Source organism: Saccopteryx leptura, chromosome 3 (genome assembly GCF_036850995.1).
Source record: "Saccopteryx leptura isolate mSacLep1 chromosome 3, mSacLep1_pri_phased_curated, whole genome shotgun sequence".
In the NCBI taxonomy this organism is placed as follows: Eukaryota; Metazoa; Chordata; class Mammalia; order Chiroptera; family Emballonuridae; genus Saccopteryx; species Saccopteryx leptura.
In genome coordinates, this window is record NC_089505.1 from 305146938 (window position 1) to 305171215 (window position 24278).

The window sequence follows — 24278 nt, forward strand, 5'->3', positions numbered from 1 at the left end:
CTTTTGGCTGGGCCTGTGCTACTTACCTACTACTGTGTGACCCAAGGTTAAGCCTCAGTTTTTCGCTCCATGTAATGACATAACATCATCTGTGCTACTGTCACAGCTGGTAATGCAAGGTATCTGGTTTATAATATGCTGTATGAATGTATGATATTAAAAATGCAATGCTCAACGTTTGTACTCACTTTCTGAATATTCTATTTATTTATACATTCTGTTTTGTTATTAGAAGTAATACTTTTGTGAAAATTTGTCGTAACCCATCTCCATATGGTAAGAATCCCTGACTTTAAAAATATAATTTAGGGGTGCTATTATCTGCAAGGTACGTTTACAGTGCTTTGAGTGAAACGGAATATAAATTAGAAATACTGATACTTAGAAATGGTATAACTTTGCTTTTATGTAAAATATTTTACATTGTCATATCACAATTCTAGGGTAGTTCACCACCTGTACTTTGTCTCATATGTTAATGATTTTTTTTTAACCGTAAGTGGATTTTGCCTTTATGTAAATCTATAAAGTTTATAAAGCTAAATAGAGACAACAAAGATCTGAAAGTTTTTGGAGTCAAACAATTAAAGTAGTAGTATATAGGAGAGGGAAGTTTGTGCGAGTTGTCCACTTTACTTACCATATGTTAAAGATTTAGGATTTGAAAGCATATTTATCTACATATGGGAAAAAATTGACTAAGTTGGTTTTGCAATTTGTCTTTTAAAATAATTGCTGATAAATCTCAAAGTTAACATAATTATAGAATGACAGTAATTGTGCTAGAATAATAGAGAAGTTAATGTTTTTACAGTAGAGCTATTAAGCCTTTTGCATAAATATATTGAGGAAATGTCAGGATTTGTGGTGAAATTGACTAAGCAATAACAGATACAATATTACTAGGCAAAATGAAGAACCAATATAAAAAACTATATTGAAGCATAGCTGCTGGAGTTTAAGGGTTCCATGTTCAAGTTAGAGCTTTACAGCTTGCTAACTGATGATCTCAGGCATGTCATTTAACTTCTTGGCACTTGTTTCCTTTTCTGTAAAATTAGGCTCATTGGCTACTCTGAGAATAAAATTAACTAATGTATGTAAATACCTACCTAGTGGGTGGGCGTATAGGAGACATGCCTTAAGTGGTAACTTTTGTTATTATTTAGATATTTATCAAAGTGGGACAGTAACAAGACAGCATTTTTATGTGACAGCAGAGTCCAACCATTAGTATCTAAAGAGATTATACAGGGTATGACAAAAGTAGGTTTACAGTTGTTCCTATGGAAAATAATAATACAAGAATAAACTATTTCACATATTCACAACCATAAACCTACTTTTGCCCCACCGGGTATATACTGATAAGATTGATGAAGTGTAGTAGTCTGTTTGGAGGAAATGTAAGAGTTTAATTTCCAGGAAACTTCATGTTACCAAAAATTGCTTACAAATTTTGGAATCATGTTTCTAGTATAGTCAGCATCTGTCCACATAATGCAAATCATGGTCTGTAATTAATGGCTTCATGTTTGAGTTTGGAAAATTGAAACAGTTGATAAAATGTAAGGATACTTGAGAAGCTTTCTGAAAGTGAGGCTAGAAAAGACGAGTTATGGGTTTCCAAGAGGAATATTTTCTTCTGGAAGGGGGTTCCTTTCCAGGTACTCAGGAGTCTAGGTTGTGTGGCCGTGCAGGTTTGAGAGACATTACAATTACAACCACCTTGGAATAGTTTGGGAGGGTTTTTTTTTTTTTTTTTTGTATTTTTCTGAAGCTGGAAACGGGGAGACAGTCAGACTCCCGCATGCGCCCAACCGGGATCTACCCATCACGCCCACCAGGGACGAAGCTCTGCCCACCAGGGAGCAATGCTCTGCCCCTCTGGGGCATCGCTCTGCCGTGACCAGAGCCACTCTAGCGCCTGGGGCAGAGGCCAAGGAGCCATCCCCAGCGCGCCGGCCATCTTTGCTCCAATGGAGCCTTGGCTGCGGGAGGGGAAGAGAGAGACAGAGAGGAAGGAGGGGGGGGGGTGGAGAAGCAAATGGGCGCTTCTCCTATGTGCCCTGGCCGGGAATCAAACCCCGGTCCCCCCGCACGCCAGGCTGACGCTCTACCGCTGAGCCAACCGGCCAGGGCCTGTTTTTTGTTTGTTTTAATTTTTATTTATTTATTTATTTTTTACAGAGACAGAGAGTGAGTCAGAGAGAGGGATAGACAGGGACAGACAGACAGGAACGGAGAGAGATGAGAAGCATCAATCATTAGTTTTTCATTGTGCGTTGCAACACCTTAGTTGTTCATTGATTGCCCTCTCACATGTGCCTTGACCTCGGGCCTTCAGCAGACCGAGTAACCCCTGCTGGAGCCAGCGACTTGGGTTCAAGCTGGTGGGCTTTTCCTCAAACCAGATGAGCCTGCACTCAAGCTGGCGACCTCGGGGTCCTGAACCCGGGTCCTCTGCATCCCAGTCTGACGCTCTATCCACTGCGCCACCGCCTGGTCAGGCGGTTTGTTTGTTTTTTAAGCGTGATTTTTTTTCTTCCTTTCTCTCTCTCTCTCTCTCTCTCTTTCTCTCTTTCTTTCAGAACTTAATTTTACATATATTTATACTAGTATGTAAAGTTAGCAGGAAGTGGAATTTGATATTCAGAAATTGTCCTTTTATCTTATGTAGTATTCACACCAACCTCTAACAAGTACAAAATAGTTAACATCTTTGTATAACAACAACAAATACCAAGCCCTAGTGGTGACTGCTTAAAGAAATATTACAGTATTCCTGATGTTGCATACAACAGTTCATTTGTGTGTGGTAACCTCTTTAAGATGTATCTGAGTAAGTCATTTTTTTCTTATAAATGGAAAACATTGCTATAAATGTTCAGAACTGTCATAAACTCAGTAATTTTACCTTTTCGGGAATTACATATTTCTGTAGTGTATTTTATTCCATACTAATTTGTCTTGCTATTAACTAATTATAAAATTAGTTTAACTAAATAAAGCATTGCTGGGTGCAGTTGGAGGCTTATGGAGTCTAGAAATAGCTAGGAATGTGATAACTGGTTTAATTTTTCTATAAACATTTTGGCGCTGTGTAGATTGTATTTTTTTCTCTTATTCTACTTAATGGTCACATGCTAAACTAGCTGGAGGCCAAATAAATAAACAAAGAAATTAGCTGAAAGCGAAACTTTAGTTTTATTTGGAAGCCTAGCATTAAAAAATCTAATTTTTTTTTTGTTTTGGAATTTGATATTAAATTTATCTTAGAAGAATTTCACTTGTCCTTTGTAAGGGACTCATAAAAAAAGTTGCCTTTGCTATATGTACTGGTGACCCATGTTATAAACTAGAAACAGAGATATGGTATGTGTTTATGTTTATATATATATACTGCTCACAAAAATTAGGGGATATTTTTAAATGAATATGAAGCTATAAAATATCTCCTAGTTTTTGTGAGCAGTTATATATGAAGTCTAAACAAAGATTTAAAAATTAAGTTTAGTCATCAGTCAACTTTATTAAAAATAATTGCATGAAAGCAGTGTTACCTGGAAATCGTTCTGCTCTGATGCATCCCTGTGAATGATTCAAATTGTAACAAGAAGCCTTTCTGACCTTTTCTATTCAAGTGACCTTTATGTATCTACTACAGTTAAGCAACTCACTTTTAGGGTCATACTCTGACTTGATCCCATAGGCCTGCCTATTTCCAGATCCTGAATTCTAGTGTAGCAGAGGTCAGCCACAACTGTTGTCTGCCTCACTCATTCTACTGCTCACATGCCTGCTCTCCAGCTAGCCCAAGCGTTTATGGTCCCTTGGCCTTCTTTCCCCCTTTCCTTTTCTCCAGGACATTAGCCCCCTCATTGCTCTGCTTTCCCTGCAGACTTTACTTATCCTCACTCTCCCCAGGCCCTCAGCTCCCTGTCCCTCCTGGTCTTTCTCCCTATTCATCCTGCAAATATCCAGCCATCATTCCAGCCTGCCAAATGCCCTTTCAGTACCTCCCCATTCATGGATTGCTAAAAGGTGCCAGAGAAAGGCATACCCTCGCGTTGCCCCACACAGGCTCGGTCTCTCTCATCTTGAAAACGACGTAAGTCTTGACCTGGCATCTGTTGCTAGGTACCACTTTGTTCCTCTTTTGTTCTTCAGTCCCTGTGATGTGGCTTTTGCTCCCACTTACTTTGTTGAAATTACTCAAGCAATGACCACTGATGACTTCTTAAATTGTCCAGTCCCCATGTCTTTTGAAACTTTGGCTTTATTAACCACATCTGTGTGAAATGTTTCCTCCTTGGCTTTCGGAGTATCAGGCTCTCTCTGATCATTTCTTATTTTGCCACCAGCTTTTTCTCTGCCCACTCCACAGTCTGATGTCTATGAATACTGTACCCTCTCCTTAGATGGTTTATGCACCTCCATAGCTTCAACTACTGACTTTAAGTAGAGGCACCCAAAACATTAGGCGAGGGTCTCCCTGCAGAGGTCCAGATTTAGGCTTTAGTTGCCTACAGAAATTTAAGTTTATCTAGGTCTTGGTTTCTTCTCTTTTTCCCCAAACCTGCTATTCCTTTTTTTTGCCCCTCATTTTTACTGATAACATTTTTCACTTGGTTGTTCATTCTGTGAGCATCAGTGTGTAATTGTTGACTCTTGCTTACCAACCCTTATTTTGCCTCAAAGTCTCTCTTTTATCCCACAACCACTTCCTTAGTTCGGGCCTTATTATATTTTTCTTTTTTTTTTATTAAGTGAGAGGCAGAGACAGACTCCTGCATGCACCCTGACCGGGATCCACCTGGCAAGCCCCTACCAAGTGATGCTCTGCCCAGCTGGACCGCAGTTCCTTTGCTCAGCAACCGAACTATTTTAGCACCTGAGGTGGAGGCCATGGGGCCATCCTCAGCGCCTGGGGCCAACCATTTGAGCCATGGTTGTGGAAGGGAGGGAGGGAGAGAGAGAGGGAGGAGGGAGAGAGGGAGGGAGAGAGGGAGAGAGAGAGGGAGAGAGAGAGAGGAAGGGAGGAAGGGATGAAGGGAGGAAGGGCAGAGGGGTGGAGAAGCAGATAGTCACTTCTCCCATGTGCCCTGACTGGGAATCAGGCCTGGGACTTCCACACATTGGGTGGACGCTCTACCACTGAGCAAGCAAACTGACCAGGGCCTCTTATTATCTTCCTTGTGCTCTCTTATAGAAGTTTTACACTTGACTTGCATACTTACTGCAGTTTATATTTATCGAGTATTTATTCAGCGATATTGTTCCAAAACCTAATACTGTATGTGCCAGGCCTCATGCTGGTCTCTAAGCATATGGTGATGAGCAGAAGCAGGCATGGTCCCAGCTCTTACATGGCTTACTTTCTAATGAGTGAGACAAATTATTAATATAACTACACCAAGAGTTTGTGTTTTGCAAGGAAGAGGGTTCTCTGAGACTATCTAACAAAGGACATGACCTGCTCTGAGAGACAGGGCAGGCTTCCTTGAAAGGGTGTGATTGAACTGAGAGATCTGAAGGGGGAATGTTTCCCAGCAGCATTTTAGGTAGAGCTGCACGTTCACAGACCTGGGATAGGAGGAATGCAAGGGGCAAGAGGGCAGGAGGTGGTCAGAGAGGAGGCTGAGGGGAGGAGGCGGACCATGGATTGCTGTATGGGACACCGTCGAAGGATCTTCTGGTGGAGGATGGGCATGGGGAGAGGTGTGGGCATGATCAGAAGATGATTCTGGTTACCGTGTGGAGTCTGGACCTGAGACTAGAGAGTCCACTTAGTAAGCCCTACCAACCTCCTTCCCAAAAAGCACAGATGAACTTCCAAATTCTCCAGCTGTGCTAGAATAAAATCTAAACTACTTAGTTCAACAAAAAAGGTCCTTTCTAGCACTCGGCGCTTTTCTACCACTTCTGACGTGTGCCCACACCAGGGCTTTGACTGCTGCTTGACTTCTGCATTTTCTGTCTCTGCAGCCTGTACTGCCCTCCGCACCTTCCCAGCCAGCTTTTATCGTCCAAGACAGCTCCCTCACCCTCACCACATCCTCTGAGAAGCCTTTTCACAACATACCTTATTCCCCACCCAGGAAAACAACAAAAGTGTGTTTATCTTGAATGTCCACTTGCACCGATCTTATAGTATTGTAATGATTTTGCCTTCTCAGCCCCACTAAGCTCTTAGTCATCAGAGTTTATATCATACTTTCTTGTCTAGCCCAGTGCTAGAACCTATAAATATTCAGTAAACATTCATTTTTCTGTTCTGACCTCTTTACTTCTACCAGTAGTCAGGTCAGTTAAATATTTATTGACCTCTTAGCAGTTCCAGATGTGTTCTTTTATTAACTTACATTAAAATTTTTTTCTTGCCTGACCAGTGGTGGTACAGTGGATAGAGCATTGACCTGGGACACTAAGTTCACCAGCTTGAGGGCAGGATCGTTGACATGATCCCAAGGTCACTGGCTTGAGCAAGGGGTCACCAGCTCTGCTTGAGCCCCCCAGTCAAGGCACATATGAGAAGCAATAAATGAACAACTAAAGTGAAGCAACTGTGAGTTATGCTTCTCATACTCTCTCTCCTTCCTTTCTCTCCTCTCTCTCTCAAAAAAAATTTTTTTGATAGGAACTCTGTTCATTATACAGGTCTTAAAGTAGAGTAACTCAAATCACTGTTTAGTGGAACTGCAGAAAGTAAGTTTCTTTTGATTTTTTTTTAAATGTCTTTAAATTGATTTTAGAAAGAGAGAGAGAGAAAGAAACAGAAACATCAAGTGTTGTTCTACTTATTTATTCATTCATTGGTTGATTCTTGTATATGTCCTGACCTGGGATTGAACCTGCAACCTTGATGTATCTGAATGATGCTCTAACCAACTGAGCTACCTGGCCAGGGCAATTTCTTTTGATATATTAAAGTTAGGAATGAATTACAGTCTCATCTAAAGTGTAGAAAGCTCAGGTGAGTTATGTGAAGTCCCATCCTCAATTCCTTGGTGATAAAGAATTCCATTTGTCTTCTAGGGTGCTGTTGGTTCTTAGATTTGGGGACAGAAGTTGTAATATTTTCCCTGATCTACTATTCTGAAGGTTACAAATTGATTTGATCTTTTTTCCCCCTAGATAACAGCAAAAGCTGCTATCATTTTCGTTACTCTTCAGTACAATGTTACCCTCCCTGCAACAGGTAGGTAGTTTCTTTTTAGAATTTTCTGTTTAAGTGGAAAAGTTCACTTGGACAAACTGGGAAATTTCCATAAATCTCATTCGTGATTAAATTGAACATTATTTTGACGATTTTGTACTATAAGATCTGATGTTTTTGGTTGATATCACCCTATATGTTCTATGGAAATCAGTTTTTGTGTTTGTTGTATATTTTTGTAAATGGTCTTGAAATTCCATCAAAGAACTTTTTTTTTGCCTTCTCTTCCCTCTGATCTTTTCATAATAAAATTTTATGCATGTATACTTTGCATTTGCTTAAAGTATCATTGTTCAGTCAAGGTTTCTGAAGTTAGTGTTTAGGTTCGGTTTTTCTAACCAATGAGTTATGTTTTGAACCTATAATAACAATCCTTTTAAGTCTATTTTATTGTCTTTTTTTTACTGTGCTCTACCTATATTATTATTTTTATTAGAGAGGATGTCAGTAAACTCTAGGGATTATTTGGTAATAGTGCCCAAACTATCCTTTTAGATTTTATTTCAAATAGGATTCCTAAATTACGCTTATGTGAAAATCAGGTTGTTACTGGAAGTTGATTGTAGTTGAATACCGTAATATAATTAACTAGCATTGATGAGGAATGGGGTATTCAGTTAATAAAATATTAACATCTTCAGGCAGTAAACTTGCTCTGAAACTCCATTTAAAATGTAAGATCAATGATGTAATGTTAAGTTGGGTTTTTTTTTCATTATATAGTTTTGTAAATATTTGTTTTGTGACTTAGGTATCAGATAACTGAAAAACACAAAGTTGTTTTGAAATCATAGAAGAATGAAGCACTTTTACCAGTTCCCAAGTATTTGATTAAACTTTGCTCTGAACAATTAGGGCAATTTCAAGGATTGAAAACCATTTTAAGTAGCAGTTGCCTCTATCTGTACTGTGTATAGATCAAAACTAAATCAAATGCAGGTTAAATCACTTTTTCCTTCAGAATCATAATGTGGTGTCTAGTTGGAAAGTACAGATAGAAAGTAGAAAGTTTCAAAAGTTCTTTAAAAGTATAGGCAAATAGGCAAAGTGTAACCCAGGGGTCCCCAAACTTTTTACACAGGGGGCCAGTTCACTGTCCCTCAGACTGTTGGAGGGCCGTACTATAAAAAAAAAACTATGAACAAATCCCTATGCACACTGCACATATCTTATTTTAAAGTAAAAAAACAAAACGGGAACAAATACAATATTTAAAATAAAGAACAAGTAAATTTAAATCAACAAACTGACCAGTATTTCAATGGGAACTATGCTCCTCTCACTGACCACCAATGAAAGAGGTGCCCCTTCCAGAAGTGCAGCGGGGGCCGGATAAATGGCCTCAGGGGGCCGCATGCGGCCGCAGCCCGTAGTTTGGGGACCCCTGGCGTAACCTAATCTCTACTTCTGGGATAGTCAATTTTACCACCTTCCCAAAGAGCTGAGTGTGGCCACCCTCCCCTGTTCTTTGGTTTTTGATGGCTGTGACTAACATGTGTCAAGTCTTTGTAAGTATGTATAAATTCCAAAGTTTTCAATTTCTAGACGGTCTTCTCAGTTTTCATTGTTGCCATGATTCAAGATGTCCAAAAGCAGATTACCATTATGTTTCTGTAGTACTTATTTATTAGGTTAGTCATCTTTTGTTTGTTCCCATAACTATGTTGTACTTAGTGCTGTTTTTATAATCACATGTATATTTTTATGTCTGTGTCCTGTCCTTTTTTGGCCTTCAGAAGAACAAGCTACTGAATCAGCGTCCCTTTATTACTATGGTATCAAAGATTTGGCTACAGTTTTCTTCTACATGCTAGTGGCGATAATTATTCATGCCATAATTCAAGAGTATATGTTGGATGTAAGTATACAATCTTAGAAATATATACTTTGTAGCTCTCCATACTACGATAGTCATAAGTGAAATATATTTTACAATCTTATTTTTAATTGTTTTTATTTTTAGAAAATTAACAGGCGAATGCACTTCTCCAAAACGAAACACAGCAAGTTTAATGAATCTGGTCAGCTTAGTACATTCTACCTATTTTCCTGTATTTGGGGCATATACATTCTAGTAACTGTAAGTATTACTCTGCTTACATTTTCATCTCTTTAAGTATTTACATTATATACCCAGAACAGAAAATGTTGTCCTGTCCTTTTTTTTTTTTTTTTTTTTAATTGAGAGGTGAGGAGGCAGGAAGGCAAAGAGACAGACTCCTGCATGTGCCCCAACTGGGATCCATCTGGTGAGCCGCCTACAGGGTGATGCTCTGCCCATTGGCAACCAAGCTATTTCAGTGCCTGAGGCAAGGCCATGGAGCCATCCTCAACGCCCACAGACAATTTGCTTGACCAATTTGAGCCATGGCTGTGAGAGGGAAAGATGTAGAGGGGTCAGGGAGGTTTGGAGAAGCAGATGGTCGCATCTGCTGTGTGCCCTGACCGGGAGTCAAACCCAGGCCATCCATACACAGGGCTGATGCTCTACCACTGAGCCAACCAGCCAGGGCTTAGGTTTTTTTGTGTGTTTTTTTGTTGTTGTTGTTTTTTAAATTTTATTTATTCATTTTTAGAGAGACAGGAGAGTGAGAGAGAGAGAAAGGGGGGAGGAGCAGGAAGCATAAATTCTCATATGTGCCTTGACCAGGCAAGCCCAGGGTTTTGAACTGGAGACCTCAGCATTCCAGGTCAACGCTTTGTCCACTGCACCACCACAGGTCAGACCTAGTTAGTTTTTATACAGGAAAAATTCTATACTATATTTAAGGTTTCAGAAAGCCTCACTTATTTTTAGTCAATTGAATATAATTTTTGTATCTTAGCATTTACAGGTATTTCTGAATTAGCAAAAACGTTGTCAGTGATACCTCGGCTAGGTTACTGATACTTTTCCAAGCAGCTTAAAATATTGATTAATTTAACAATTAAGGAAGGCTATCTAAACTCTAAGTGTATCATTCTAACTAATGAAGGGGGGAAAGCAGCATCAACATTAGTATTTGGCCTGACCGGGTGGTGGCACAGTGGATAGAGCGTCGGACTGGGATGCGGAGGACCCAGGTTCAAGACCCCGAGGTTGCCAGCTTGAGCGCGGGCTCATCTGGTTTGAGCAAAACTCACCAACTTGGACCCAAGGTCGCTGGCTCGAGCAAGGGGTTACTGGGTCTGCTGAAGGCCCACGGTCAAGGCATATATGAGAAAGCAATCAATGAACAACTAAGGTGTCGCAACGAAAAACTGATGATTGATGCTTCTCATCTATCTCTCTTTGTTCCTGTCTGTCTGTCTCTGTTTATCCCTCTCTCTGACTCTCTGTCTCTGTAAAAAAAAAAATTAGTATTAGTTTTCCAGAGTTCACATATTTTTGAGTTTGTCAGAACACACAGGTTGTTTTTTGGGTTTTTTTAAGATTTTATTTATTCATTTTAGAGAAGAAAGAGAAAGAGAGAGAAAGAACGGTGGGAGGAGGAGCAGGAAGCATCAACTCCCATATGTGCCTTGGCTGTGCAAGCCCTGGGTTTTGTACTGGCGACCTCAGCATTCCAGGTTGATGCTTTATCCACTGCGCCACCACAGGCCAGGCAGCACACACAGGTTTTGCTGCTGTTGTTTTTAGAGAGAGAGGGAGAGAAAGGGGGAGGAGAGAGGTAAGAGGCATCTACTTGTAGTTGCTTTTACTTTTATATATTTGTTTGATTGTTTCTCATATGTGCCTTGATGGGGCAGGGAGTGCTCAAGCCAAGCCAGTGTTCCCTTGCTCAAGCCAGCAACCTTGGGCTGAAGCCAGTGACCTTGGGATCATGTCAGTGATCCCGCACTCAAGCTGGCGACCTTGGGGTTTTGAACCAGGGCCCTCAGCTTTCTGGGTCGACACTCTATCCACTGTGCTACCACTAGTCAGAACACACAGTTTTCTTTTTTAATCACCATGTTAAAGATGAATAAATAGGCAAAGTGAATTTTCCAAGGTACAACACTTAATGTAAGAGACAGGCTAAAGCTCAGTCTTTAGATCCAGTGCTCATTCCACTTTACACTGCTGCTTTACCAATACTTTACAGACATACAGCATGTATACATTTCAGCTTAAAATCTATTTTATAAATTTTTTAAAAAAACTATTATGTTTCATTGGGAAAATGTTATTAAAGATAAGTCACTTTAAATTTTTTTCCCTTATGTAATAATTCTCACTGACTAGATCCGGTTATCTAAGGAAAAGATTGGTGGTTGTGTGGACAGAGTCCTATAGAACTTGGCAGCACCGTGATCTTCCATCTCCTGGCTGGTGCTGCCGCTTTCCTGAAACCCTCTGATCACCTGTGATCAAGTCCATCTCTAGTTTAGCTGTTCTCCCTCTGTTGGGTACCATTCCTGTTTTTTGATTGGTTGACATTTGTTTGCGTACATGTATTTTTTTTTCTCTACTGGATTGAAAGAATTTAGAAGGCCAAGAATGATCTCTTATTTGAGTTCTTACATCTCATTGATTTTCACTTCACTAAAGCAAGCAGTTCAGCTGAGTTGACAATAACTAAAACAACTGGAAAACATTTTACTTCAGGGGCTCTTTGGGACTTGATTTGGGAAGTTGTAAGTGTGTAAGAAATAAAAGTATTGTCTTAGTTTCCAAGAAGTTTGCATTCTCTGACAGACTAATATTTGTATCTTCTTTCTTAGGAAAACTACATCTCAGACCCAACTATCTTGTGGCGGGCTTATCCTCATAACCTGATGACGTAAGTCATGTCTAGCTGGCTTTTCTTAGTTACGGACCATGGTCCTGTCACATATGTAAGCCTTACATTATGCCCATGCCCACCAAGACTGAGTGCCTTGTTAGCAATTGAAACTTCCTCTTTTCCTTTGTCATGCCAGGCTGCAGATGGTCGTGACCTAAGCATTATTCAATAAATGCACTGTGATGTGAGCATTGGAGAAAAAGATGTGAAGGGAATAACATGACCATGCATATCTTCATATTTTAAGTCCAGCAATAATATCCACTCTGCTGAATCACTCTAACTTTGTAAAGTTAAATTGATTCAATGAACTTTAATGGATTGTAAACATATTTATATAGGACTGTATCCCCCCCTCTTCCCAGAAGTGATTTCAGATTGTATTTTCTAGTTCAGACTTCTGGAGGAGAGGGATGAGGAGAGTAAAGGGAAAGCAGGACTAGGGTACAGTGCGAAGAAGAGACTAGTGATTCCAGACTGATGGTGAGATATCTCCTGGGGACCCTTCTCTGCCTGTTCCTCTACTTAATCCTGGTTAGCTTCCATTGATTGGGTTCTCAGTGTTCCAAACAGATAGTAGAGTTGGAACATTCACTAGGAAAAAGCCAGAGTATATTTAAAATTGGGATTATCTGAGTGTTAGGTGATTTTTAATTTTAAAAGAAAAAATCTTTTAATTGCCTTTGCTTTTTCTTCTTTTCAATTTTTATTTATTGATTTTTAGAGAGAGAGAAAGTTCAGTTTTGTTCCACTTATTTATATATTTATTGGCTGATTCTTGTATGTTCCTGGACTGAGGATCAAACCCACAACCTTGGAGTATCAGGGTGACACTCTAACCAATTGAGCTACCTGGCCAGGTAGTGTGCCTTTGCTTTTGTGTCAGTCTTTCCCTCTTTCTTTTTTTTGTGGGTTTTTGGGGTTTTTTTTGTATTTTTCTGAAGTTAGAAGCGGGGAGGTAGTCAGACAGACTACCACATGTGCCCGACCGGAATCCACTTGGCATGCCCACCAGGGAGCGATGCTTTCCCCATCTGGGGTGTTGCTCTGTTGCAGCCGGAGCCATCCTCAGCGCCTGAGGTGGAGGCCATGGAGCCATCCTCAACGCCTGGGCCAACTTTTGCTCCAATGGAGCCTTGGCTGCGGGAGGGGAAGAGAGAGACAGAGAGGAAGGAGAGGGGGAGGGGTGGAGAAGCAGATGGGTGCTTCTCCTTTGTGCCCTGGCCGGGAATCGAACCTGGGACTCCTGCACGCCAGGCTGACATTCTACCACTGAGCCAACCTGCCAGGGCCCCTCTCCCCCCCCCCTTTTTTTTCCTCTTCCCTTTTTGATGAAACCTTATAGATCTGTGGTTTGATTCCCTCAGTTGTGTTCCTTATGTGCCTTAGCTAACATGGCACACAAGTCAGTTTTGATTAATTAATAGACAAGGAGCTCTGGTTTCTTCCAACTAATTTACATGTTAACAGGGTTCTTCAGATGATGTCTTTGCTCTGTTGTGTAATCCAGAGGAATTAACTGATGGTGGATATATCCTAGAGAGACAGGGTAAGTGGCTGAGGGAGAGTTGTTGAAAGTACACAGAGTATTTATTACAAGAGCACCTGAAGTGATAACACAAGGTAACTACTTAGTATGTTATCATTTCCTGTCTTTGTTTTAACTTTATTCTTTAAAAATATCAGGCTTTAAAATGTATGTTTTTCCCTGGCTGGCTGGTTAGCTCAGTTGGTTAGAGCATCGTCCGGAACACCAAGGTTGCGGTTTGATCCCTTGTCAGGGCACATACAAGAATCAACCATAGAATGTATATATAAGTAGAACAACAAATCAATGTTTCTCTCTCTCTCTCTCTCTCTCTCTTCCCCTCCCTCCCTCCCTCCCTCTCCCTCTATCCCTCCTCTCCTCCCTCTCTCCTTCCTTCCCTCCCTCCTTTCTTCCCTTCCTCCTTCCCTCCATATCTCTCTCTCTCTCTCTCTCAATCCTTCCTTCTCCCTCTCTCTCAAAAATCAATAAAGCTTGACCAGGCGGTGGCGCAGTGGATAGAGTGTCAGACTGGGATATGGAAGACCCAGGTTTGAGACCCCGAAGTTGCCAGCTTGAGTGCGAGCTCATCTGGTTTAAGCAAGGCTCACCAGCTTGAGCCCAAGGTCACTGGCTTGAGCAAGCGGTCACTCGGTCTGCTGTAGCCCCCCAGTCAAGGCACATGAGAAATCAATCAATGAACAACTAAAGAACCGCAATGAAGAATTGATGTTTCTCATCTCTCTCCCTTCCTGTCTGACACTATCTGTCCCTCTCTCTGACTCTTTCTGTCTCTCCCACAAGAAAAAAAATTGGAAAAATAAATAAAATTATCTTTAAAAATTATGAATCAAATATATTTTTTACTTTCTTGTGTTATGCAGATTTCAGGTGAAGTTTTTCTACATATTACAACTGGCTTACTGGTTTCATGCTTTTCCTGAACTCTACTTCCAGAAAACCAAAAAGGTAAGCTGGGATTTTGTGGTTTTAAAATTATCTTGTTGGCCCTGGCAGGTTGGCTCAGCAGTAGAGTGTTGGCCGGCGTGTGGAAGTCCCGAGTTTGATTCCCGGCCAGGGCACCCAGGAGAAGCGCCTATCTGCTTCTCCACCCCTCCCCCTCTCCTTCCTCTCTGTCTCTCTTCCCCTCCTGCAGCCAAGGCTCCATTGGAGCAAAGTTGGCCCGGGCGCTGAGGATGGCTCCATGGCCTCCACCTCAGGCGCTAGAATAGCTCCAGTTGCAACAGAACAACGCCCCAGATGGGCAGAGCATCGCCCCCTGGTGGGCATGCCAGGTGGATCTCAGAGGGGTGCATGTGGGAGTGTCTCTGCCTCCTGCTTCTCACTTCAGAAAAATACAGAAAAAAAAAAGTAAAATTATCTTGTTACTTTTTCCTTTTATGTCTCTAATATCCCTTTCACCTCAACTCTCCTAGCTCCCCTCTTTTCACAAAGACTAAGGATCGTTAAGTACACTCTGCTCACAAAAATTAGGGGCTCAGGGAACGTGCAGATACTCCAGTACTTCCAGCCTTCTGTAGAGTGTATTTTCACCAATGAAACAAAAGTTGGTTTTGCATCTCATTTGCATAATCAAACAACTTTCTTTGACTTGTCGTTTGCTTTTCTGATGTTCCTGTTTAATAAAGAAAAAAAATCAAATGCTTTTTTTATCATTTCATATTTGTTTTGAAATAACCCTTCATTTTTGTGAGCAGTATATTGTAAAAACAAACAAAACCTTTAGTCACTATTTTAATGTAGAGGAGGATCTTTTACATTTAACATGCTAATTGTTTTAAAATTATATTAGTAGTCATTTAAAATAATTTTGGAATATGTTAATTTCATATTATTGATATAAGAATGAATCAGATTTACTACAACTAATGGTACTGTGTGTAATTCCCAAAGAAAAATTCAGTATTGTGAAAGTAAACCATAGTTACATGTTCACTGGTGAAGCTTTTCCAGAAATGGGTGGGGCATTCCCTTTTTAGCATGTGGGAAAGGTGTTTGCTTTATTTGGGCAAATGAGTTCCTGGAGCCTGCAGTATTCTTTTTTTCTACAATAGCTTACCTTCAGGACTTCTGAAGTCAGACTTCTAGGATATCACAAAGCACCTTTAGTTCCTTTATTTGACTCTTTCTTCTCTATAATCTGGACTAGCTCCCTGTTGCTATAGCTGACACAGAGCTGCCGACCTGTGCGCCCTCCCCGGTCCCTTTCTCCTCTGCTCTCACCCCTGCTTCATTCCCATTAGTACGCTCTCATCTCACAACCCCAACACGTGTTCTCTCTCCTGGAATACCTTTTCCCTGTGGTAAATTAATGAAGCACTTTAATTCCCTTGTTGGGGAGAGATTATTTTCAATTCCTGTATATGAGATTACACGTGGCTGAGGATATGAATGAAGCAAGGTTGCTCATGAGTTAGTGAGTGTTGGAGCTGGGTTATGGGTTCATGGGGATTCATTTCACTCCCTGTTTGTTGTATATATATTTACATTTTTCCACATTAAAAGCAGTTTTTTAATTGCCTTACTTTAAGAAGCTTTCCTAAATAGTATAACAACCCATTCAGTGGCCTCAAATGCCTTCTCAGATACCACAGTCACTTATTTTTATATGCTGCAAATAGTTAATTCATGAGTATAGTTTCTTGATCCACTACTCTTTTGTGTTAGTGTTTTTTTGTGTGTGTTCTGTGTGTCTGTCATCATTGATGTTGTCTGCTACAATGAGAAGTCAGCACCAAATTAGAGTCCATGTACTAGGGCTCAGAAGTTCTTTTTATGTTGATTTCTTTTATAAAGTAGAATGTTCTTCTGGTTAAGCTGATTGTAAGAATTGTGATGCTGATCCATAAAACCTTTGATATAGAATCGTCCTAAGATAAAATTTTTAAACTCAAAATTTCCAGTAGCCCTTCCATATTCAATGAGCACCCACAGTGATCCATAGATGTCCTAAAGCTGCACCGTTCCCAGCAGGGGCCGCTAGTCACAATTGAAGTAATTAAAATTGAATAAAAACAAAATTCACTTTCTTGGTAACACCAGGCCTATCTCAGGTTTCATTAGCCACATGGGGCTACATTCCCACTTTGGATAGCAGAGTAGAGAACATTTCCATCAGAGTAGGAAGTTCTTTCAGACAGTGCTGCTGAAAATGTCATGGTTTCCTGATGTCTTAATACCATGGCTCAAATACTTAAAGCTTCTTCGTGTAGTTTCATATCCATGGACATAATACCTCTGTGTTTCACTATTAATCCATGTGTCTATATTTTGTTCATTGACCATGTAAACAAAGAGCGATCTTTCAAAGTAATTGTTCATTTAAGTTCTCAAAGCTCTTTTCTTATCAGTTCCTGCCAAATGGCATTTCTCCAGAAATGCAGTCTAATTTTATGGAATAATTTGCATAACTTAGAACTTAACTGAAACTATTTTTAACACATACATATTATAGTCAAAAGTTTCAAGTAATTAACATAATTTGAAAGTAACAGCTGCATATGTGTCAAACAGTTTCTTAAACTTTACTCTGAAAATTATTTTTGGAAGAGCTCTTTACTGGAAGAAACTAGTACAGTGATTGTTTTGAACCAGTCCTACAGAGAAACAGAGAAAGAAAAGAACACTGTTGGTAGCGTTACAAAGCTTTGTTAGTCACAAATAACTCAGTTTTTCTTAAGGAAAATATTTTAATTATATATAATATGTATGGTTCAATATAAATAATCCTTAATTTTGTCCACAGAAGATTCAAAATGTAATTTCTTAACCAAATTGAATATATGACGTTTCAGGGGAATGTGGCTAAAACAGTAAATGTTTATTTCTGATATTCAGCTTACTTAATTATACATACACTTGTCTGTCATATAAAGTATATTATAAATAATGCTTTTGTTCCATGCCTACTTAATGAAAATTATATTCACACTTTTTATATGCAACCTTGTTAGTATGTTATTCATTACTAGAGACACTTTATGAATCTTCTAATTCAGTTTTTCAAAGTATATTTTTTTACTTCTGTCTTGCTGAATTCTCCACTAGACCTCTGTAAGCATTTAATAATGATATTGACTGAGGTCTTTAAGGCTATGTATCTTACCTAAACATTTATTTATTGTTCAAAATAAACAAATCCCTATAGATTACTGTAATGTGAGAGTTTTGAAAAGATGGAAATATGAAATGGCTCCATCTGTGATTTAAGGAGAAACCTTAGCCTTATATTTGGGCATATATGTGATACTCAGTTTAAAATAAAGTTTGATTTTTAGTATGGTATAGTTAAAAAAACCATATTCTTAGAAAAATAGAAAGTCACTAATGTATGTGGCTGACCTTTTTAATAAAAAGTTATTGGAACAACAACCAAAAATGTCACTTGAAATCGTTACAGTTTTAGAATCAGGTTTAATTTAGTGTTCTCTACTTATTAGATTTTTTTTTCCAGGGGTGAGGAGGGGAGATAGTGAGGCAGACTCACAGGGGTCCACCCAGCAACCCCCTCAGGGGCCAATGCTCAAGAACAGACCTATTTTTAGTGCCTGAGGCTGATATGCTCCAGTGGAGCCATCCTCTGTGCCTGGGGCCAGGCTCAAACCTATCAAGCCACTGGCTGCGGGAGGTGAGAGAGAGAAGGGGGGCGGAGAGAGAAGAAGATGGCCGCTTCTTCTATATGCCCTGATGGGGAATTGAACCTGAGACGTCCATACACCAGGCCAACACTCTATATCCACTGAGCCACTGGCCAGGGCCTAGATTTTCTTTGAAAAGTGAGAATATCAGAATTTTATGTCATTATCCCATGATTTCATCCTTATGTAAACTGCGTGAACATTAGCATTAATACATATAAGTATTTGGCAACGCTTTTCTAATAACTCATTTTCGTTATATATTTTCCCATTTGAGTTTTAAAAGTTTGTTAATCTTTAAACAAACAAATAAGCAAAACTTCATTTCTGGCTCTTGGTAGGAAAAATTTATTTACATAACAAAATCATATATAGCATATCATGTATCAAATATGTATATAGCATACCAAATTACATTTATAACACTATAACTGAGCTGTTCTGAAATGATTATGAGAGAAGAGGTTTCCCTCTCTCCTTTGGTAAGGAGAACTACTTACTGTACCAGATGTTTGAAAATTATATGGAGAGGATCTTAAGACAGCTAGCTTATTCTCAGAGATTTTTCTCTCTCCAGTTGGAGGAACCACTGTAAACTTGGTCTTGTGGCGAGGGGATTTTTCCTGAGAGTCCCGGAACAGTACTGCATAGGACTGCTCGACTGAAGCTCCACCTTTCTAACACTTACCTTTGTACCATTCTTACTAGAGGAGAGGTTTTAGTTTCAAAGCTACACTTATAAAATCTCTTTCTCAAAAGACTCAATGAAGTAACTCTCTACCAAAATGACTAATGTAGACATGCATATTTCAGTTTCCCCTGTTATCCAAAACTAGAGTGCTCCTATAAAATATTTTGTAAAAAGAAATGCCATAAAGCAAAGAAGCAATTACCTTGCTAACGGATGCACAGAATAACTCAAGATAAAGCAAAGATGCTGGCAGACACGGATCAAAGCCATGGCGCTCCATGCTGCGATGCCAGAGTAGTTCCCGGGGAAGGAACTTGATGGGGCCGCCTGCTGTTCTCTGCCGTGTACTGCCAAGCAGGCTTAATGCTCTTTTCAGTTTGTTGCCTTTTTTCGTACAATCCTTTTTGGATTTCTTTTGGTTATAAAAACTGACACCAATACAGGTCTCTTTATAAAAGTGAAGTGATGTAAAGTGAACTTTGGAAAAGCCAGCGGATACCTGAACGTGGAAATCTGCCAAAACCAGAGAGGGTAGAATTGTGAAGTACAGGCATTTTGCAAATATTTTTTACTGCACCCAAGAGGAAAACTAGATTTTATGTTGTAATCCTGTGTGTGTGTGTGTGTGTGTGTGTGTGTGTGTGTGTGTGTGTGTGTGTAAAATCTGGAATAAAATTTTCATGAAACAATACAATGTGCTTGTTGTACACTCTAGCATTTTCTCTTCTATGTCATATTTTGAAAGAGGTTAGTGTGACCCCCCTAAATCGATTTAATGATTCATTACTGAGTCTTGACTTAAATTTTTTTTTTTTTTTTTTTTGTATTTTTCTGAAGCTGGAAACGGGGAGAGACAGTCAGACAGACTCCCGCATGCGCCCGACCGGGATCCACCCGGCACACCCACCAGGGGTGACGCTCTGCCCACCAGGGGGCGATGCTCTGCCCCTCCGGGGGTTCGCTCTGCCGAGACCAGAGCCACTCTAGCGCCTGGGGCAGAGGCCAAGGAGCCATCCCCAGTGCCCTGGCCATCCCTGCTCCAATGGAGCCTTGGCTGCGGGAGGGGAAGAGAGAGACAGAGAGGAAGGAGAGGGGGAGGGATGGAGAAGCAGATGGGCGCTTCTCCTATGTGTCCTGGCCGGGAATCGAACCTGGGTCCCCCGCACACCAGGCCGACGCTCTACCGCTGAGCCAACCGGCCAGGGCCTTGACTTAAATTTTTAAAACACTGTTTCTAAGATAACCAGATTGCTAGGGACTAGGGAAGAGTAAAGAGAAGAACTAAAATGTGGGTTCTTGGTTTAGGGTTACTGGGAGCAGGAAGAATATACAATTAGGTGATATCCTAACTAATTTTAATGACAATGACTGATAATGAAAGCTCTTAAAGAAGAGCTGAAAAATGTAACTACAATTTTAGGTAAACAAAAACATCTCTACTGCTAACCATAGCAATTTTACTATTAGAAGGACATCATGAGTGTTAGTATTGTTTAATTTAATAAATGTTTATTATAAAAAGAACTGTAGATCATAGCACTGAAAGGGATTTTGAGTTCATCTGCCTTGAGCAAACCCAAGTAATATTTGCGTGTTGCTGATGGGGTAGCTGAAGCCAAATGAAGTTCAGTGACTTGCGAAAGCCATGCTGTTCATCAGGAGGAGGAGCCAGGGTGGGGTGCAGCGGCAGGATGGCCTTCGGTCTTCTGTCACAGTGTGTCTCCACCCTGCCACACTGCTCCTGAGGAGCAGAAGGGTGTCCTCAGGTTTGTATCTGTAATGCAGTTTTCTATTTGCAGGAGGATATTCCTCGGCAGCTGGTCTACATAGGTCTTTACCTCTTTCACATTGCGGGAGCTTATCTTTTGAAGTAAGTTGGGATTTTTCTTGGGTGTGTATGTGGACTGGGCAGATAGTATGCTGATCTGTCTTAATTGCTAAGTAACTATTACATTTTAAATTTGTTCTTTTAACAGCTTGAATCACCTAGGACTTGTTCTTTTGGTGCTGCATTATTTTGTTGAATTTCTTTTCCACATTTCCCGCCTGTTTTATTTCAGTGATGAAAAGTATCAAAAAGGGTAAGTTGGTTACCCATTCTACTTCTTATGTAATTAAAGCTAGTGCTATGTTGCCAAGGCCCAGGCAGTTATATTACTTTATAAGTTGTTAATAGCAGCTTTAAATAAAATGAAACTAATAGTAGTCTTACAGACTTTAAAATAGAGTCTTTGTTAAGCTAGACGGATGGGTGTTGGAACTTGTAATTCTGAAGGCTTTTTGAGTTTACTTTTCTAACTTCTCCAGTCTTGTTTAATGCATGTTTTTCTTTTGGACAAGGAAAAATAGTGAACTTTCAAAAGGAAATGAAATAATAGATTATATAGCCTTAAAGATATTAAAATAGTTTTTTTTCTTTTTCCAAGTGAGAGGGGGGAAGATACAGAAACAGACTCCCGCATGCACCCTGACTGGGATTCACCCGGCAACCCCCATCTGGGGCCAAGCTCGCATCTGAGCTGTTTTTAGCACCTGAGGTATAGGCTCCATGGAGCCACCCTCAGCACCCGGGTCCAGTGCGCTCGAACCAATCGAGCCATGCTGCAGGAGAAGAGAGAGAGAGAGAGAGAGAGAGAGAAAGTTAAGGGAGGGGGTAGGGAGGGGAGAAGCAGAGGGTTGCTTCTCCTGTGTGCCCTGACCGGGAATCAAATCGGGACATCCACATGTTGGTGATGTTCTACCACTGAGCCAACTGGCCAGGGCCATGATATTAAAATATTTTGATGGCAAAATTGAATTGAAAACAGAATTGAAACAGTATGATTTGTAAAGAGTGAAAAGTCTTTTTAAACAGTAGAACTAGAACTCTTAAATGAGAACTGGTGTCCTATTTATAGCACAGCTTCTGTTGTGTTTTGTCTAGCCATCTTCAAAATTATTATATATACCAGAAGTTCTGAGGGTTGTTAATAGTAGTTATATAAAAAAATAAAAAAGGATCCGCTAAAGACAAAATAAAACATTTCCTTACTGGACTTTCTAGAACCTTAGATATGTTAGTATGTTATCTCTGAGCATGTGATATAGCATCTCCCAAACATTTTACTTGCAGAATCATTTTTGTATAAAAATAAGAAATGCTATTTTAATACTCATTTACTTAATAGACTCTGATTCCTACTAGAATACTTTTTTATTGTAGCAATTTTATGAATTTGAGTTGTGACATTTTTCTTGCAGATTTTCTCTGTGGGCAGTTCTGTTTGTTTTTGGAAGACTTCTGACTTTAATTCTTTCAGTACTCACTGTTGGCTTTGGCCTTGCCAGAGCAGAGAACCAAAAGCTGGATTTCAGTACTGGAAACTTCAATGTGTTGGCTGTAAGGTACTGTCAATTTAATGTTTTTCTCACTTTATACAGCTGTATAGTATGAATTACCAGTTTATGATATGAATTACCTTAAAAATATGGAGGTTAGGGAAAATACTCATTTCATTTGATTTCCTACCTGTTTTCTATGTCTAAATTTAAGTGCCAAAACATTTATTTTAACATCTGGGATTAATTATTAATGGAATAGTTATTTATTAACATAATCTTGGGAATTTGGTACTAAATACTATCAAAACATGATCTACTACTTTATTCAATAACCTTGTGTTGATGCACTCTAATATTTTGCTTATTTTTTCATGTTCTCAGAATTGCTGTTCTAGCATCCATTTGCATAACCCAGGCGTTCATGATGTGGAAGTTCATTAACTTCCAGCTTCGGAGGTGGAGGGAGCATTCTACTTTCCAGGCACCAGCTGTGAAGAAGAAGCCAGCAGTGGCAAAAGGCAGATCTTCCCGAAAAGGAACAGGTTTGTACACAGTAAGGAGTGAAAACCTGGGGTAGAAAACATTTTAAAAATTGTTTTGGGTCTTATTTATAATCATACTAAGATTTAAAATCCTGTAAAGAAAGTTTTCTACTTTTAAGCAAAATTAGAGGCAAAGTAATCTTGCTCCATTCTATAGCTCGGTGATTCTGTAGGGTCAGTTATTTCCCTGTAAAACTGTCTACTCCATTTCTCTCTCTTTCCCTGTTTGATTAACTTTGAGCCTCTATAGACCAATGTATGTGGGCAGTTTTAGTGAATAACTGACCTAAGGCGGGATAGTTTATGCTTTCAAACATCTTGCTCATATTTAAAAAACAAAAACTCTTTACAACTCTTTTCTGTATGCCCTTGAATCCCAAGTGGAATAGTTTTGCTTTTTGTTTATAACAGCATCTGATTGCTTGATTCTTTTCTGTACGTTTCATATAAATGGAATCATACAATATGTGATCTTTTCCAACTGGTTTCTTTTAGTTAGCATGTCTTAAAGGTTCATGTTTTAGCATGTACTGATACTTTATTCCCTTTTTTTTGGCCAAATAATATTCCATTGTATAGATAGACCATATTTTGTTTTTCATATATTAGTTGATGAATGCTTAGGTTGTTCCCACTCTTTGGCTATTATGAATAATGCTATAAACTTTCCTGTACACGTTTTTGTTTTTTTTGTGTTTTTTTTGGCAGAGAGAGTCAGAGAGAGGGACAGATAGGGACAGACAGACAGGAAAGGAGGGAGATAAGAAACATCAATTCTTTGTTGTGGTTCCTTAGTTGCTCATTGATTGATTTCTCATATGTGCCTTGACCATGGGCCTTCAGCAGATCGAGTGACCCCTTGCTCGAGCCAGCGACCTTGGGCTCAAGCTGGTGAGCCTTGCTCAAACCCAGTGAGCCCACGCTCAAGCTGGCGACCTCAGGGTCTTGAACCCTGGGTCCTCTGCGTCCCAGTCCGACGCTCTAGGTCAGGCTCCTGTTCAAGTTTTTGTCTAATGATCTGTTTTTTACTCTCTTGGATATATGCCTAAGAATGGAATTGCTGGGTCATATGGTAAATGTATTATATATTTAACATTTGGGGGGACTGCTAAACTGTTTTCCAAAAGGGCTGCACCATTTTGCAAGCATTGTGTTGCATATTGATATCCAGTTGTTCCTGGACCATTTGTTAATCTAGTTCAGTGATTTTCAACCTTTTTTGAGCCGCGACACATTTTTTACATTTACAAAATCCTGGGGCACAACCATCTACCAAAATGACACTCTAACACAGTACATATTATACATATAGTTAATAATATAGTTTCTTAATGTATTTATACTCACTTAGTGTGAAACCTAGGCCTGTTTCGATGAACACAAAAGGGATATCCTGGCAGGAATGGTAGAAAGACACACACACAAAGCTCTTCCTCAACAATTCTCAGTCTCTCTCTGTTTTTAGTTTTTATCGCAGTCAAGCTTGAGAAGCTCAGCTCACATAGATATGTGGTTGAAAACGGGAGCAATGTCAAAAGCGCTTTGTTGGCCAGAATGGGGAACTCCTTGGCAACAGA

At 39.8% G+C, this 24278-nt stretch overlaps 1 protein-coding gene across 2 annotated transcripts in view; it reads left to right on the forward strand.

Moving 5' to 3' along the window:
• The window catches only part of TRAM1 (translocation associated membrane protein 1), a 29237-nt gene that overhangs the window by 1690 nt on the left and 3269 nt on the right, over window positions 1-24278 (forward strand). The window contains exons 2-10 of one of the 2 annotated variants that reach the window (XM_066378910.1): window positions 7138-7201; window positions 8956-9077; window positions 9183-9299; window positions 11903-11961; window positions 14374-14458; window positions 20638-20708; window positions 20815-20919; window positions 22079-22222; window positions 22541-22701. In XM_066378910.1, coding sequence (XP_066235007.1) covers window positions 7138-7201; window positions 8956-9077; window positions 9183-9299; window positions 11903-11961; window positions 14374-14458; window positions 20638-20708; window positions 20815-20919; window positions 22079-22222; window positions 22541-22701 — 928 coding nt within the window. The remainder of the gene's footprint in view (window positions 1-7137; window positions 7202-8955; window positions 9078-9182; window positions 9300-11902; window positions 11962-14373; window positions 14459-20637; window positions 20709-20814; window positions 20920-22078; window positions 22223-22540; window positions 22702-24278) is intronic. The other variant, XM_066378911.1, reaches the window with a different exon arrangement.